A 17322-nucleotide genomic window follows, 5' to 3' on the forward strand; every position below is an offset into this window, starting at 1 on the left:
GAGGGGAAGGGTTCGCATAAAGGGTTAAGGTTATGGGCAGGGGAAGGATTAGCTAACATGTATGTATGTAACTGAAAAGTTGCTAAAATGCAAAAGTTGTCCATCATGAGATTTGAACTAGCAACATTTTTGCTAGACTTTCGTGTAATACATCCACCCAGCCACCCTACTTTTGTCGTAAGTAGCAATCTGTCTTCTGTAACCATACCAAATGTAGCATATCATTCTAATTTGAGTGTCCCGGAGATACATTTACTATATTACGTCTAGTCTATGAGACCAGGCTGGGACGTGGGCTCTGCTCACTCCTCCCTATGTGATTGAATGACATGTTATATCCTTCCTGTTCAAATAAATTAATTACAAAAAATACAATTCTGAGCAATTCTACCTGTCATTGTATGAGGTTGTTACAGCTGTTTGTATTTTGATATTCTGTAGTATAATACAACTGAACTGAGAACTACAAGGGACACTCAAGAACGAGACACTCAATGTGACGGGTCTGGTGTACTACAACGCTGATCCAGATTATAAGTATTAACATTCATTTAGCTAGTTTAGATGTTATACGGGATACCAATAATGTACGCAGGGGAAAAAAGACAAGAGACATGTTTTAAAAGAATAATATTTAACTTTAATATTATCTCTTATAGACAATAGACATTAGCTGTATTAAATACATGTTGTTGGATTCCCGTTTTTCAGAGTTCATCCACATTTTGGTTCACATTCTTTAAAAGCATCAATACATCTTAACTCCAGCCAATGAGTGACAAACCTAAAACCCATCATATAATGCAATGCAATAGAATCTGAAACAATTATTATTTACATATAGATACAAAAATATATATCACAAACAAGTATTATTGATAAATGTACAATGACCAGCTCTATAAAATTACAAATATACTTCTATTATAAAAAGCCATTTCTTAAATACTCTTCCTGCTCAAGTTTTGTATAATGGACGCATAGTATGTGAGATGGTGGTTTTCTGTCTGACAGTGTCCCAATACTTTTACAAAGCTTAATTTCCTTCATCTCCTTCCTAATATCCTCCCCTAGTCTCCTCCATGACTGGTAAAAGTTTATAAACTAGGGCTGTGTCAGAAATAATACCCGATGTTACATAGTGCAATAGAACATGAGGTGCTATTTCACATTTGCCCATTCTAACTGTGTAAACGAACCTATTTAACTTATCCAGTATAATCAGATCAGCTCATGAAGGAAAGGAGATGAGGAAGAGGAAAGGAGATGAGGAGATGACGCTGCTTTATACTATTGGGACACAGCCTTGAGATGAAGTTGTTCAGCACTTCTGACAGCCACTGTGACTGTCCCTGTCCACTCCTGGAGTTTGTGTGTGTGTGTGTGTGTGTGTGTGTGTGTGTGTGTGTGTGTGTGTGTGTGTGTGTGTGTGTGTGTGTGTGTGTGTGTGTGTGTGTGTGTGTGTGTGTGTGTGTGTGTGTGTGTGTGTGTGTGTGTGTGTGTGTGTGTGTGTGTGTGTGTGTGTGTTTGTTGGGGGGGGCGCCTGGGTGTCTGGACAGCCTCCTCTCGATGGCAACTCTCCAAAAAGGGTCTCAGTCACTTTCATTGGGCTCTATGTCACATGCCTAAGGAGAGACAGACAGACAGAACCAGACAGATGTTTAGTAATGGACTGTAGACTCCTCTACGTACCTCAGGTCAGACAGCAACGGACTGTAGACTCCTCTACGTACCTCAGGTCAGACGGATAGACCAAGGGGGCGGAGGTAAACAATGTAGACCCTAATAAAAATGCCAGGCTCTGCTTAACTTGAGAGGCAAATACTGTCCCTTTCCTTTACTTTATGTGACTTGCTGTCCCATTGCCTAATGTGTCTAACTGACTGACTGACCGTCCCTTTACTTTATGTGACTTGCTGTCCCATTGCCTAATGTGTCTAACTGACTTGCTGTCCCATTGCCTAATGTGTCTAACTGACTTGCTGTCCCATTGCCTAATGTGTCTAACTGACTTGCTGTCCCATTGCCTAATGTGTCTAACTGACTTGCTGTCCCATTGCCTAATGTGTCTAACTGACTTGCTGTCCCATTGTCTAATGTGTCTAACTGACTTGCTGTCCCATTGCCTAATGTGTCTAACTGACTTGCTGTCCCATTGCCTAATGTGTCTAACTGACTTGCTGTCCCATTGCCTAATGTGTCTAACTGACTTGCTGTCCCATTGCCTAATGTGTCTAACTGACTTGCTGTCCCATTGCCTAATGTGTCTAACTGACTTGCTGTCCCATTGCCTAATGTGTCTAACTGACTTGCTGTCCCATTGTCTAATGTGTCTAACTGACTTGCTGTCCCATTGTCTAATGTGTCTAACTGACTTGCTGTCCCATTGCCTAATGTGTCTAACTGACTTGCTGTCCCATTGTCTAATGTGTCTAACTGACTTGCTGTCCCATTGCCTAATGTGTCTAACTGACTTGCTGTCCCATTGCCTAATGTGTCTAACTGACTTGCTGTCCCATTGCCTAATGTGTCTAACTGACTTGCTGTCCCATTGCCTAATGTGTCTAACTGACTTGCTGTCCCATTGGTTAGAATGAGGAACATTCAGTACTCTAACCGTTATTAAAGGACTAGGATTCGCTGTCTGTAGGTCTTAAGAACAGCACCTGAACACTTCCATTGGCAAATCCATTCCAATCCTGACCTTTACAGTTGATATTCCACCCCAGGTTTTACACGGGAACATTCCAATGTAACCTTCCCTGACGCAAGTTCCAACACTCTGGAGTACTGGAGAAATCCAGAACAAATACACGGAGCTATGTTGGTCTGTATCCAGTACATAAACTCAGCTCTCTCTCTCTCTCGGGTTACGCTCTTACATAGGCTGTCACTGAGGCGGGGTGTGCATGTGTGTGTGTGTGTGCATGTGTGTGTGTGCGTGTGCGTGTGCGTGTGTGCGTGTGTGTCAAGGTATAATGACATGAGTGACAGCTGAAAGGGATATCTTTTCTTTACCTCCCACCTACCTAGAGGTCTCATCTGGCCCATCCATACATCCCCATACGTCCCAATACCCCAACCCTGCTTAGAGCTGACACCGCTTATTGAGCTTATTGTTTTGGATAACCAGAGAGTTATGACGATCATGTAGCTACAGTTTATGAGTGGTGGTTAGCATCGCTAACAGCGTTAGCAAACCCCTCCCTGAGTAAGTACTGTGAATGGTGCAAGGTATTAGCACTTACTGGCTAATGTCTTGTCAAGGTCAGCAATGAAGTCCTCCAGTTCTTTAGTGTCTCCCAGTTTAGCTGTAAACAACATAGAGAGACAGTCCAACAATGAAATAGCACTTGATAGTCCACCTGCAATTGCATAACCTAAAATGAACACACATCATGCATTGTGTGAATTGAACAACACATGGCACTGTCTACTACAAATATAAATACTACTACCTTACTAAAGAAGAAGAATGAGTCACTTGAACTGTAATGAGTTAATAAATGAACCACTGGAATAGCTGATGCTAGCTGAAGTGCTCTAAGCCCGAGGCAATATGTCTGCCTATCATAACATTTAACTTCTCCTAAAACACACATCATGTAGAATCCTGCCTCTGTTGTTCCGTCTAAACAGGAGTAATACAGAGCTGCACTTTGGCTGTCAAACGGAGATTCTAGTACTAGTCAGAATGACGTGTTTGTGTAAAGGTGTGTGTGTGTGTGTGTGTGTGTGTGTGTGTGTGTGTGTGTGTGTGTGTGTGTCGAGGCTCACCTTTGGGTGACGTTAAAGATGGGGGAGTGGTGGGGGAGGGAGTGAAGATGCTGGGAGAGTTCAATATCTCATCACTGAAACTGAAGCTGTTCCTGTTGAGTGACTCGGCACCTGAGAGAGAGAGAGAGAGAGACGAGAGAGGGACGAGAGAGGGACGAGAGAGGGACGAGAGAGGGATGAGAGAGAGAGAGAGAGAGAGAGAGAGACGAGAGAGAGAGAGAGAGAGAGAGAGAGAGAGAGAGAGAGAGAGAGAGAGAGAGAGAGAGAGAGAGAGAGAGAGAGAGAGAGAGAGAGAGAGAGAGAGAGAGAGAGAGAGAGAGAGAGAGAGAGAGAGAGAGAGAGAGAGAGACGAGAGAGGGACGAGAGAGGGACGAGAGAGGGACGAGAGAGAGAGAGAGAGAGAGAGAGAGAGAGAGAGAGAGAGAGAGAGAGAGAGAGAGAGAGAAAGAGAGAGAGAGAGACAGAGAGACAGAGAGACAGAGAGACAGAGAGACAGAGAGACAGAGAGACAGAGAGACAGAGAGAGAGAGAGAGAGAGAGAGAGAGAGAGAGAGAGAGGGATGTTTGTCAAGTCTCTAAAGGACGTGGCACTTGGTAGACAAACACCCCATGCCGCACTGGACAGAGGACCACCCAGAGACCCCTACCAGACCACTGCACCAACAAGGAGCCCCAGGCCCCTTCAACGCCACACCAGACCCAGCGCACCCCACAGGCCCCACCCACCACCAGACCATCACCACTTCCATCGGCTTAGCCAGACCGGACCGGGCCCAGCCTACTACCCCGCACCAGACCACCACCCCTACCAGACCAGAGAGGAAGCCCCACGGCCCAGACCTGGCCCCCCTCCACTCCACAGGGCCCAACAGCAGGACCAGCGCAGCTACGCAGAGGTTGTCAGAGGACAGGAGAACCCTGTGGGATTGAGTGAGATTAAACAGCTCCTCCAATACATCTGCACTAAACTGCACTAAACACACACGGACGCATGTACACACACACACACACACACACACACACACACCTATTGTACTAAAATGTACTTGTTCAATGAATAGGAATGTTTATATAACAGAAAAAATGTTGGCTGTTATCCTGTTTATCTCGCTCTTAACAACTTAATAGTTAGTTACTGTATTTCTGACTGCTATTCTTTCTTTTGGAACATGAAATCACTGTCAGTTAGCATGTGGAACATTCAGGGCCTAAACTCATCAACCTTTGGACTGAAGAGTTTAGCACTGGAGTTCAACAAAAATCTTAAAGATGTTGACGTCATCATTCTGCAGGAGACATGGTGTAAGGCTGACATTGTCACTCACTGTCCCACAGGTTACAGAGAGGTAATTGTGCCGTCACAAAAACACAGCTCTGTCAATAGAGGCAGAGACTCTGGAGGACTGATCATTTGGTACAAATCCGACCTACAACATCTAATTGATCCCCTCAAAATGGGCAAATATCACATTTGGTTAAAACTGAAAAAAGAACTTGTACTGACAGAAAAAGATGTGTTCCTTTGCGCAATTTATATCCCCCCCTCAGAATCCCCATATTACTCAGAGGAGATCTTCCCTTGAGGAAGAGACGTGCCATTTCCAGGCCCAGGGAAATGTGCTCATCTGTGGGGACACAAATGCGCGCACAGGAACACTACCTGATCTAACGAGCACACGAGGGGACAGCTTTATTACAGGCCATAATGTTTCTAACTGTCTTAATCTCCCCAATAGAAACAACAGTGACAGCACCGTCAACAAAAACGGAAGGGATCTGTTGCAGCTCTGTAGAAGCCTGGGTCTGTACTTTGTCAATGGTAGGTTACGGGGGGACTCTTTGGGGAGATTCACCTACTGCTCACCTCTTGGCCACAGTACAGTAGACTATATGATCACAGACATTGACCCCTTCTCTCTCAGCTCATTCACTGTCAAGCCACTAACACCTCTGTCTGATCACAGCCAAATTACATTGTTCCTCAAAAGAACAGACATGGAAACAACCACACATTCACATCCCAGTAAGCTGTACAACATCAGACATTCATACAGATGGGCCCAAAACAGCACAGAAGAATACCAGAAAGCAACCTGGAACCAAAATATCCAAACACTCTTAGATAACTTTCTGGATACCACATTCACTCACAGTAAAGAAGGCATCAATCTAGCAGTACAAAACATCAACTATATATTCAGGCAAACGGCAAAAGAAGCACAATTGAAATTGATAAAAAACAAAACAAAAAAGATCACAGATGACAACTGGTTTGATGCAGATTGTAAAATTATAAGGAAAAAACTTAGAACACTATCCAACCAAAAGCACAGAGACCCAAATAATGGTGAATTACGCCTTCATTACTGTGAGACTTTAAAACTCTATAAACGTACACTCAGAACCAAAAAAGCACAGTACAACAGAAAGCAGCTGACGCTAATTGAGGAGTCCATAAACACAAACAACTTCTGGCAAAATTGGAAAAAAATAAAAAAATCTAAACAAGAGGAATTAGCGATACAAAATGGTGACATTTGGACAACCCATTTTAAAACACTCTACAACACTGTTCAAATTGACACAAACGCAGAACAACGCCAAATTCATGAGAAGTTGAATGGATTAGAAAGAGCTATAAAGGACAATCAAAATCCACTGGACTCCCCAATTACTGACCAGGAGCTCTATAAGAAACTTCAGGCTCTCAAATTTAAAAAGGCATGCGGACCTGATGGCATCCTAAATGAGATGCTCAAACTCACTAGTGCAAAATTTCAGTTGGCTATATTAAAACTGTTTAATTTGATCCTGAGTGTAGGTTATTTCCCTGACATCTGGAATCAAGGACTCATAACCCCAATCTTTAAAAACGGAGACAAATTTGACCCTAACAATTACAGAGGCATTTGTGTGAACAGTAACCTGGGGAAGGTTTTCTGTAGTATTATAAATGTAAGAGTTCTAAACTTCCTTAATAAGCACAATGTCTTGAGTAAAAGCCAAATTGGATTTATACCAAAACATCGCACGACCGATCATATTTACACCCTACACACCCTGATAGATAAACATGTCCACCAAAATAATACCAAAATATACGCTTGCTTTATCGACTTCCAAAAAGCATTTGATTCTATTTGGCACACAGGACTGTTCTACAAAGTTATTGAAAGTGGTGTAGGGGGTAAAACATATGACATAATTAAATCAATGTATACTGGCAATACGTGCAGCATTAAAATTGGCAAGAAAAGAACAGAATTCTTTAACCAGGGGCGGGGCCTTCGTCAGGGTTGTAATCTGAGCCCAGCACTCTTCAATATTTACATCAACGAATTGGCCACTATTCTAGAAAAATCCTCAGCCCCTGGTGTTAGTCTCCATAATTCAGAGGTTAAATGCCTACTCTTCGCCGATGACCTATGCCTGCTGTCACCCACAGCACATGGCCTACAGCAGAGCCTGGACCTGCTAGAGCAGTACTGCCAGACCTGGGCCCTGGCAGTAAACCCCAAAAAGACTAAAATAATGATTTTCCAGAGAAGATCCAGATCTCAGGGAATTAGACCAAAGTTCTCAATTGGTACAAAATATATAGAGCACTGCACACACTACAATTACTTAGGTTTAAAAATAAGCTCAACTGGACACCTTAATGAAGCAGTGAATGAACTGAGAGAGAAAGCACGCAGGGCATTCTACGCAATTAAAAAGCAAATTCAAATTGAAATACCTATTAAAATTTGGCTAAAACTAATTGAATATGTCATTGAACCAATTGCACTTTATGGCAGCGAGGTGTGGGGTCCACTTGCAAAACAAGATTTCATCAAATGGGACAAACATCCCATTGAAACCCTGCATGCAGAGTTCTGTAAGATTCTCCTACATGTCCAGAGGAAAACTACAAACAATGCATGCAGGGCAGAATTAGGCAAATATCCACTAATAATAAAAACTCAAAAAAGAGCAATTAAGTTTTGGAAACATCTAAAATACAGTGACCCCCTCTCATATCATTACCAAGCCCTGCAATACCAAGAGCTGAACAAAGAAAAGAGTCCCCTCATCCAGCTGGTCCTGGGGCTGAGTTCACAAACCTGTTCTACTAACACACTGAAGCCTCAGGACCAGAACATCCAATCAATCAGGATAAACCAAATTACAACACAGTCAAAACAAAACTATATTGCTTATTGGGAAACACAAGCACAAGCACAGAGCAAAATGCAGTGCTATCTGGCCCTAAATCGACAGTACACCGTGGCTAAATATTTGACCATGGTTACTGATCAAAACTTTAGAAAAACCTTGACAAAGTACAGGCTCAGTGAGCACAGCCTTGCCATTGAGAAGGGTAGACACAGGAAAACCTGGCTCCCTGTAGAAGAAAGGCTGTGCAACCACTGCACAATAGCAGAACCTGAGACGGAGCTGCATTTCCTGACAAAATGTCAAAAATATAAAACAATTAGAGAGTGTCATTTCCCCAAATTTGAAACTCTTATTCAAGGTTTCAAAGACCTCTCTGATGAGGATAGGCTACCCGTCCTGTTGGGGGAGGACGCAGAGAGCTGTGGGTTGGCAGCGCACTACATTGCTGCCTGCCATAAGTTGAGGGACAGTGTCTGACAAACCAATCAACCTGCACATGTCCTTTACTGTATGTTTATTGTTATTGTTGAATGTATGGTTATTTTGACCCTTGGTTATTGTTGTTACTGTTGTCCCGTTGACAATTTTGATTCTCATTTTTACATTGTAAACAAGCTTTGGCAATATGTACATTGTTACGTCATGCCAATAAAGCAAATTGAATTGAATTGAATTGAATTGAGAGAGAGAGAGGGAGAGAGGGAGAGAGGGAGAGAGGGAGAGAGATCATCTTTCTGTAGCCCCCAAGAAGCTGTAGGGTCTATTGACTTCCTGACCAGCCGCCCCCCAGGTGGTACAGGTAGGCAACAACACATCTGCCAATCTGATTCACAAAACTGGGTTCCCTCACTGGTGCGTGCTTAATCCCCTCCTGTACTCCCTGTTCACCCACGACTGCGTGGCTAAGCAGGACTCCAACACCATCATTAAGTTTGCTGATGACACAACAGTGGTAGGCCTGATCACCGACAATGATGAGACAGCCAATAGGGAGGAGGTCAGAGACCTGACCGTGTGGTGCCAGGACAACAACGTATCCCTCAATGTGATCAAGACAAAGGAAATGATCGTGAACTATAGGAAAAGGAGGACGAGCACGCCCCCATTCTCATCAACGGGACTGTAGTGGAGCAGGTTGAGATCTTCAAGTTCCTTGGTTTCCACATCACCAACAAACTATCATGGTCCAAACACACCAAGACAGTCGTGAAGAGGGCACGACAACGCCTTTTCCCCTTATTAAGGAGACTGAAAAGATTTGGCATTGGTACCCAGATTCTCAAAAAGTTCTACAGCTGCATCATCGCGAGCATCCTGACCTTTTGCATCACTGCCTGTTATGGAAACTGCTCTGCGTCTGACAGACTTAGACTTAGTATTTTAATAAGTGAGGACTGAAATAATCTCCTCACTTCTCTGAATTTGAGTTGGTTTACTATTCTTGTGAGGACTTCTGGTTCTCACACACACACACACACACACACACACACACACACACACACACACACACACACACACACACACACACACACACACACACACACACACACACACACACACACACACACACACACACACACACACACACACACACACACACACACACACACACACACTACCACTCTCTCCTGCATTCCCCCACAGTGGTAACATTGGTTCAGACGACGTGTGGTCAAAACATTGGCTGTGTGACTTCGGAAGGGACACAATAAACACTTTCATTCCAACAGTAGATGTTTCAGCCACAGGAGATGACAGATCTGTTTCACTGTTTGTTTATATACGGGAAAGGAATGTTGGTGGGAGAAGGAGAGATCATCGTTGTTTCTTCTGAGTAAAATACAGAAAGGGGCTGTATAGTGGAATTCATTCCTCTTCTAAACAGCTCAGTTTAGTTTGACTATGAAGTCTGTATGTTCTGAAGTCAGGGTGAGTCCTGTAGATGGAGGGGCTGTTGTTTTACTATGGTCATGTTCAACAGAAATGTATTCCGTTCCCTGTGTGGTCTGTCTCCAATCCAAAAGGTACTAGAACTCCATTCAACTCCTTTCAGATTGAGGTCTGCTGGTTTAATGGTCTGTGATTTAGTCCTTGTAATACCCTCTTGACAGGTCTAACTAGGAGTATGGTATGGCTAACTAATAGAGGAGACACAGCTTAAAAACCTCCTCTCACTTTCGCTCTGTCTCTCCCTCTCTCTCTCGCTCTCCCTCTCTCTCTCTCTCCCTCTCTCTCCCTAACTCTCTCTCTCTCTTTCTCTCTCTAGCGCTCTCTCTCTCTACTCTTCCTCTCTCTCTCGTTCTCTCTTTCTCTCTTGCTATCTTTCTCTCTCTCTCTCGCTCTACTCCTCTCCTCTCTCTCTCTCTCGCGCTCGCTTTCTCTCTCTAGCTCTCTCTCTCGCTGTTTGTTTCTCTCTTTCTCTCTCTAGCTCTCTCTCTCTCTCGCTCTACTCCTCTCTCTCTCTCTCTTTCTCTCTTCTCTCTTTCTCTCTCTAGCTCTCTCTTTCTCTCTTTTTCTCTCTTTCTCTCTTTCTCTCTCTAGCTCTCTCTCTCTCTCTCTTTTTCTCTCTTTCTCTTTTTCTCTCTTTCTCTCTCTAGCTCTTTCTCTCTTTCTCTCTCTCTCTTTCTCTCTCTCTCTTTCTCTCTCTCTCTCTCTCTCTCTGTTTCTCTCTCTCTTTCTCTCTTTCTCTCTTTCTCTCTCTAGCTCTCTCTCTCTCGCTCTACTTCTCTCCTCTCTCTCTCTGTTTCTCTCTCTCTCTGTTTCTCTCTTCTCTCTTTCTCTCTCTAGCTCTTTCTCTCTTTCTCACTCTCTCTTTCTCTCTCTAGCTCTCTCTCTCTCTCTCTGTTTCTCTCCTCACACAAGAGTTCCACTGGATCCTGAAAGAATATTTATTATGTAGTATTACCTACCCTGACCTCCACCACACACACACACACACACACACACACACACACACACACACACACACACACACACACACACACACACACACACACACACACACACACACACACACACACACACACACACACACACACACACACACACACACACACCTTGATCAGAGTCCAGAGATCTTGGGGTTAGATTGAGCCGCTGCTGCATATTTGGCACACAGCCCCCAAATTCCAACCCAGCCATGTCTCTGTGGAAGCCTATATACCCTCTTAGATTTTATTGTCATAAGCAGTTATGCCATCTCTCAGACGTCAAGCTGTGCATTACCATACTGTGTGTGTGTGTGTGTACACTGTCTTAAAGACGTACTTCCACAGCTGGCTACGCCTCGGGCCCTAACCCAAATGTGATAGCCTCACACAGTTACACACAGACAGAAATATGCTCCCGTTCCCCCACTGGACAACGATTTCATTTCCCAACCACATGTGAGTGTTAGAGTTTCCGAGGGATGATGTGAAAAGAGAACTTCATGTAGTGTGTTCTAGAAACTCCACGTCTGCAGAACGAGTTAGGAAGGGGAGTGTCCAGGGTTAGAGTTAGAGGGTTGGGAAGGGGAGTGTCCAGGGTTAGGGTTAGAGGGTTAGGAAGGGGAGTGTCCAGGGTTAGAGTTAGAGAGTTTTGAAGGGGAGTGTCCAGGGTTAGAGGGTTAGGAAGAGGAGTGTCCAGGGTTAGAGTTAGAGAGTTTGGAAGGGGAGTGTCCAGGGTTAGAGGGTTAGGAAGAGGAGTGTCCAGGGTTAGGGTTAGAGGGTTAGGAAGGGTAGTGTCCAGGGTTAGAGTTAGAGAGTTTGGAAGGGGAGTGTCCAGGGTTAGGGTTAGAGGGTTAGGAAGAGGAGTGTCCAGGGTTAGAGTTAGAGAGTTTGGAAGGGGAGTGTCCAGGGTTAGGGTTAGAGGGTTAGGAAGGGGAGTGTCCAGGGTTAGAGTTAGAGAGTTTGGAAGGGGAGTGTCCAGGGTTAGGGTTAGAGTGTTAGGAAGAGGAGTGTCCAGGGTTAGAGTTAGAGAGTTTGGAAGGGGAGTGTCCAGGGTTAGGGTTAGAGGGTTAGGAAGGGGAGTGTCCAGGGTTAGAGTTAGAGAGTTTGGAAGGGGAGTGTCCAGGGTTAGGGTTAGAGGGTTAGGAAGGGGAGTGTCCAGGGTTAGAGTTAGAGAGTTTGGAAGGGGAGTGTCTAGGGTTAGGGTTAGAGGGTTAGGAAGGGGAGTGTCCATGGTTAGAGTTAGAGGGTTAGGAAGGGGAGTGTCCAGGGTTAGAGTTAGAGGGTTAGGAAGGGGAGTGTCCAGGGTTAGAGTTAGAGAGTTAGGAAGGGGAGTGTCCAGGGTTAGAGGGTTAGGGAGGGGAGTGTCCAGGGTTAGAGTTAGAGGGTTAGGAAGGGGAGTGTCCACGGTTAGAGTTAGAGGGTTGGGAAGGGGAGTGTCCAGGGTTAGAGGGTTAGGAAGGGGAGTGTCCAGGGTTAGAGTTAGAGGGTTGGGAATGGGAGTGTCCAGGGTTAGAGGGTTAGGAAGGGGAGTGTCCAGGGTTAGAGTTAGATGGTTAGGAAGGGGAGTGTCCAGGGTTAGGGTTAGAGGGTTAGGAAGGGGAGTGTCCAGGGTTAGGGGGTTAGGAAGGGTAGTGTCCAGGGTTAGAGTTAGAGAGTTTGGAAGGGGAGTGTCCAGGGTTAGGGTTAGAGGGTTAGGAAGGGGAGTGTCCAGGGTTAGAGTTAGAGAGTTTGGAAGGGGAGTGTCTAGGGTTAGGGTTAGAGGGTTAGGAAGGGGAGTGTCCATGGTTAGAGTTAGAGGGTTAGGAAGGGGAGTGTCCAGGGTTAGAGTTAGAGGGTTAGGAAGGGGAGTGTCCAGGGTTAGAGGGTTAGGAAGAGGAGTGTCCAGGGTTAGGGTTAGAGGGTTAGGAAGGGTAGTGTCCAGGGTTAGAGTTAGAGAGTTTGGAAGGGGAGTGTCCAGGGTTAGGGTTAGAGGGTTAGGAAGAGGAGTGTCCAGGGTTAGAGTTAGAGAGTTTGGAAGGGGAGTGTCCAGGGTTAGGGTTAGAGGGTTAGGAAGGGGAGTGTCCAGGGTTAGAGTTAGAGAGTTTGGAAGGGGAGTGTCCAGGGTTAGGGTTAGAGGGTTAGGAAGAGGAGTGTCCAGGGTTAGAGTTAGAGAGTTTGGAAGGGGAGTGTCCAGGGTTAGGGTTAGAGGGTTAGGAAGGGGAGTGTCCAGGGTTAGAGTTAGAGAGTTTGGAAGGGGAGTGTCCAGGGTTAGGGTTAGAGGGTTAGGAAGGGGAGTGTCCAGGGTTAGAGTTAGAGAGTTTGGAAGGGGAGTGTCTAGGGTTAGGGTTAGAGGGTTAGGAAGGGGAGTGTCCATGGTTAGAGTTAGAGGGTTAGGAAGGGGAGTGTCCAGGGTTAGAGTTAGAGGGTTAGGAAGGGGAGTGTCCAGGGTTAGAGTTAGAGAGTTAGGAAGGGGAGTGTCCAGGGTTAGAGGGTTAGGGAGGGGAGTGTCCAGGGTTAGAGTTAGAGGGTTAGGAAGGGGAGTGTCCACGGTTAGAGTTAGAGGGTTGGGAAGGGGAGTGTCCAGGGTTAGAGGGTTAGGAAGGGGAGTGTCCAGGGTTAGAGTTAGAGGGTTGGGAATGGGAGTGTCCAGGGTTAGAGGGTTAGGAAGGGGAGTGTCCAGGGTTAGAGTTAGATGGTTAGGAAGGGGAGTGTCCAGGGTTAGGGTTAGAGGGTTAGGAAGGGGAGTGTCCAGGGTTAGGGGGTTAGGAAGGGTAGTGTCCAGGGTTAGAGTTAGAGAGTTTGGAAGGGGAGTGTCCAGGGTTAGGGTTAGAGGGTTAGGAAGGGGAGTGTCCAGGGTTAGAGTTAGAGAGTTTGGAAGGGGAGTGTCTAGGGTTAGGGTTAGAGGGTTAGGAAGGGGAGTGTCCATGGTTAGAGTTAGAGGGTTAGGAAGGGGAGTGTCCAGGGTTAGAGTTAGAGGGTTAGGAAGGGGAGTGTCCAGGGTTAGAGTTAGAGGGTTAGGAAGGGGAGTGTCCAGGGTTAGAGTTAGAGAGTTAGGAAGGGGAGTGTCCAGGGTTAGAGGGTTAGGAAGGGGAGTGTCCAGGGTTAGAGTTAGAGGGTTAGGAAGGGGAGTGTCCACGGTTAGAGTTAGAGGGTTGGGAAGGGGAGTGTCCAGGGTTAGAGGGTTAGGAAGGGGAGTGTCCAGGGTTAGAGTTAGAGGGTTGGGAAGGGGAGTGTCCAGGGTTAGAGGGTTAGGAAGGGGAGTGTCCAGGGTTAGAGTTAGAGGGTTAGGAAGGGGAGTGTCCAGGGTTAGGGTTAGAGGGTTAGGAAGGGGAGTGTCCAGGGTTAGGGGGTTAGGAAGGGTAGTGTCCAGTGTTAGAGTTAGAGAGTTTGGAAGGGGAGTGTCCAGGGTTATAGGGTTAGGAAGGGGAGTGTCCAGGGTTAGGGTTAGAGAGTTAGGAAGGGGAGTGTCCAGGGTTAGGGTTAGAGGGTTAGGAAGGGGAGTGTCTAGGGTTAGAGGGTTAGGCAGGGTAGTGTCCAGGGTTAGAGGGTTAGGCAGGGTAGTGTCCAGGTTTAGGGTTAGAGGGTTAGGAAGTGTACAGGGTTAGAGTTAGAGAGTTAGGAAGTGGAGTGTCCAGGTTTAGAGTTAGAGGGTTAGGAAGGGTAGTGTCCAGGGTTAGAGAAAGTAAAGAGTTAGGGGGTTAGTGTGTGTGTGTGTGTGTGTGTGTGTGTGTGTGTGTGTGTGTGTGTGTGTGTGTGTGTGTGTGTGTGTGTGTGTGTGTGTGTGTGTGTGTGTGTGTGTGTGTGTGTGTGTGTGTGTGTGTGTGTGTGTGTGTGTGTACGGCTGATATAGTTCTTCAGCAGACCGGGAATAGCACTCGTTGGACACATGACAAGATATCACCTATCAGCTCTGTCTGGCACTTAACGAAGTAGCAGGAGTTGTGCGTCTCAGTGCAAACTGTAACGCTCCAAGGACCCTGTTTAACAGGAACATATCTAGGCTGCTGATAGCACCTCTCACTGCTTCAGTGTTTTCTATATGCTACACTCTTAGAAAAAAGGTATTCTCTAGAGAACCTACAAGGGTTCTTCGGCTGTCCCCAATAAGAGAACCCTTTGAAGAAGCCTTTTAGTTCCAGGTGTCGAATCAAATCCCTGAGCTGACAAGGTAAGAAATCAGTCGTTCTGCCCCTGAACAAGGAAGTTAACCCACTGTTCCCCGGTAGGCTGTCATTGTCAATAAGAATTTGTTCTTAACTGACTTGCCTAGTTAAATAAAAAAAATACAAATGTGGGTACCATGTACAACCTTTTCACAGCCCTATGGGGACTGCTGAATAATACTTTTTTTCTACGAGTGTACTGCTGAATGTAATTTCACCGCCAAAAGGTCTGGATCTTTATGGCACATTGGTGTGAAAAAAGATCGTTGGTTCAACCCCTGTTCCAGATATACTCCATAATAAATGCTACAATATATGTGTGTGTGCGTGTGGGTGTGGTTCACTTACTTTCCGAGTCGCTGATGCCGCTGTCACTGACGCTGGCGCTGCTGCGTCTCTTCGCTGTCTTCAGGTGCTCATCGTAGCGGAAGTGTCTTTTCTCCACCGGGGACGTAAAATCCTCGATCACCGCATCAAACTCACACAGCACGTCAGACAGATCATCATCCTCCTCAAGGAATGTAGCTGAAATAACTGATGAAAACAACCATTCCCATTCAAATGATATATTTTTAAAATTAATTTCAGTTATCCTAATGAAATAAATTGCTCTCTATTAATTGATCCTATCCCGTGCTAACGGTCTATGTTTTTGTTACATTGTTACATTGTAGTAAACACATTTTCAAATTCTAACAGATGTTGAATAACAACCACACTATCTGACATAACTTTAAGGATCCTTTTCTGCAAACGCTCAACTGACCCCATGCCTGGTACGTGTTCAATGCATTATGTATCGTCCAGTGGAAATCCCAAGAACAAATTAGATGGTCAGCATTCTTCAACTCACATTTGCCTTGAGACTTCAACTTTGGAGATTTCATTTTTATTGTCTTGTGAATCTCAAAACTATTCAACATAAGCTCCGCGGGTATTCCCAATAAAGACGTTCTAGCTCTCCGACTTCTCCTGTCCACTACTAGTCCGTGAAAACGACGCACTGTCTTTTTATGAAGTGTCCCGCGTCTCAAGATTGGTTTTAAACTCTTCCCTACCTACGGAAGAGGCGGCGTCTCGGAGGAGGCGGGAGAGAGAGAGAGAGTTAACGCACTATGCATCACTTTACTGGTATCCGTGACCATGTTCTATTCCTATGGAGATTATGGTGATGTTACGGTCGCTGACATCATCCCCCGTAAACTATGTTTGTGAAGAATGTGTGTGTCACTGAGCAGTAAGACATGTAATGCTTGTCGAGTATACATGTAATACTTTACTTTACGTTTAATTTATATCCCTGACCCTGAGCTTTCCATCTTTTATCACTGGGCAGGTTTTGAACCGAATTGGTCAAACTGTTTAAACAAATTTTAATGTGAAAATGAAGCTAACAAACAATGTATTTACCAATTGATTATTTGAAATGTCTACAATATCAATATCAATAATATTTAGATTTGGCAAGTTTTTAAAAAATAAAGTCAATTGTGAGACTTGTCGCTACATCTTTTATTTTCAACAGCATATTTCAACTGCCTCAAATGTGCCATTGTGGTCTATGCCAGAATTAAGTGGAACCAGAATTACATTCATACATCCAGCATACTAATCGAGTTAACCTACTGGTAGTATCCTCATTTGAGTGTGGAGGGACACCTTCTGGTATGAAGTAGAGTTGCAGCCCCTGCAGCTCGCTTATGTACGCCACTATCATGAAACACAATCCATTAAAACTCTGACTGATTCCTAACCTATGGTATCTGGTGTGAAAGACAGGGTGTGATTGGTGTTCCTGGTATCTGGTGTGAAAGACAGGGTGTGATTGGTGTTCCTGGTATTCTGGTGTGAAAGACAGGGTGTGATTGGTGTTCCTGGTATCTGGTGTGAAAGACAGGGTGTGATTGGTGTTCCTGGTATTCTGGTGTGAAAGACAGGGTGTGATTGGTGTTCCTGGTATCTGGTGTGAAATACAGGGTGTGATTGGTGTTCCTGGTATTCTGGTGTGAAAGACAGGGTGTGATTGGTGTTCCTGGTATTCTGGTGTGAAAGACAGGGTGTGATTGGTGCTCCTGATATTCTGGTGTGAAATACAGGGTGTGATTGGTGTTCCTGGTATCTGGTGTGAAAGACAGGGTGTGATTGGTGTTCCTGGTATTCTGGTGTGAAATACAGGGTGTGATTGGTGCTCCTGGTATTCTGGTGTGAAAGACAGGGTGTGATTGGTGTTCCTGGTATTCTGGTGTGAAAGACAGGGTGTGATTGGTGTTCCTGGTATTCTGGTGTGAAAGACAGGGTGTGATTGGTGCTCCTGA

General features: G+C 45.2%; 1 protein-coding gene across 2 annotated transcripts; it reads right to left on the reverse strand.

Annotated features, from left to right (window-relative positions):
• Nucleotides 1-617: 617 nt before the first annotated feature.
• On the reverse strand, nucleotides 618-16035 carry LOC139546314 (regulator of cell cycle RGCC-like). Of its 2 annotated transcripts, none has more exons than XM_071354554.1 (5): nucleotides 15774-16035; nucleotides 15356-15541; nucleotides 3778-3888; nucleotides 3249-3311; nucleotides 618-1625 (listed from the first exon to the last, which is right to left on the reverse strand). In XM_071354554.1, the coding sequence occupies exons 1-5, from the start codon at nucleotides 15928-15930 to the stop codon at nucleotides 1618-1620; spliced, it is 525 nt and encodes a 174-aa protein (XP_071210655.1). In that variant the 5' UTR covers nucleotides 15931-16035; the 3' UTR covers nucleotides 618-1617. The 2 variants fall into 2 exon arrangements, with proteins under 2 accessions (XP_071210655.1, XP_071210657.1); XM_071354556.1 differs by having other exon boundaries at nucleotides 15861-16033.
• Nucleotides 16036-17322: the final 1287 nt, after the last annotated feature.

This window comes from Salvelinus alpinus, chromosome 20 (assembly GCF_045679555.1).
Source record: "Salvelinus alpinus chromosome 20, SLU_Salpinus.1, whole genome shotgun sequence".
NCBI classification, from domain to species: Eukaryota; Metazoa; Chordata; class Actinopteri; order Salmoniformes; family Salmonidae; genus Salvelinus; species Salvelinus alpinus.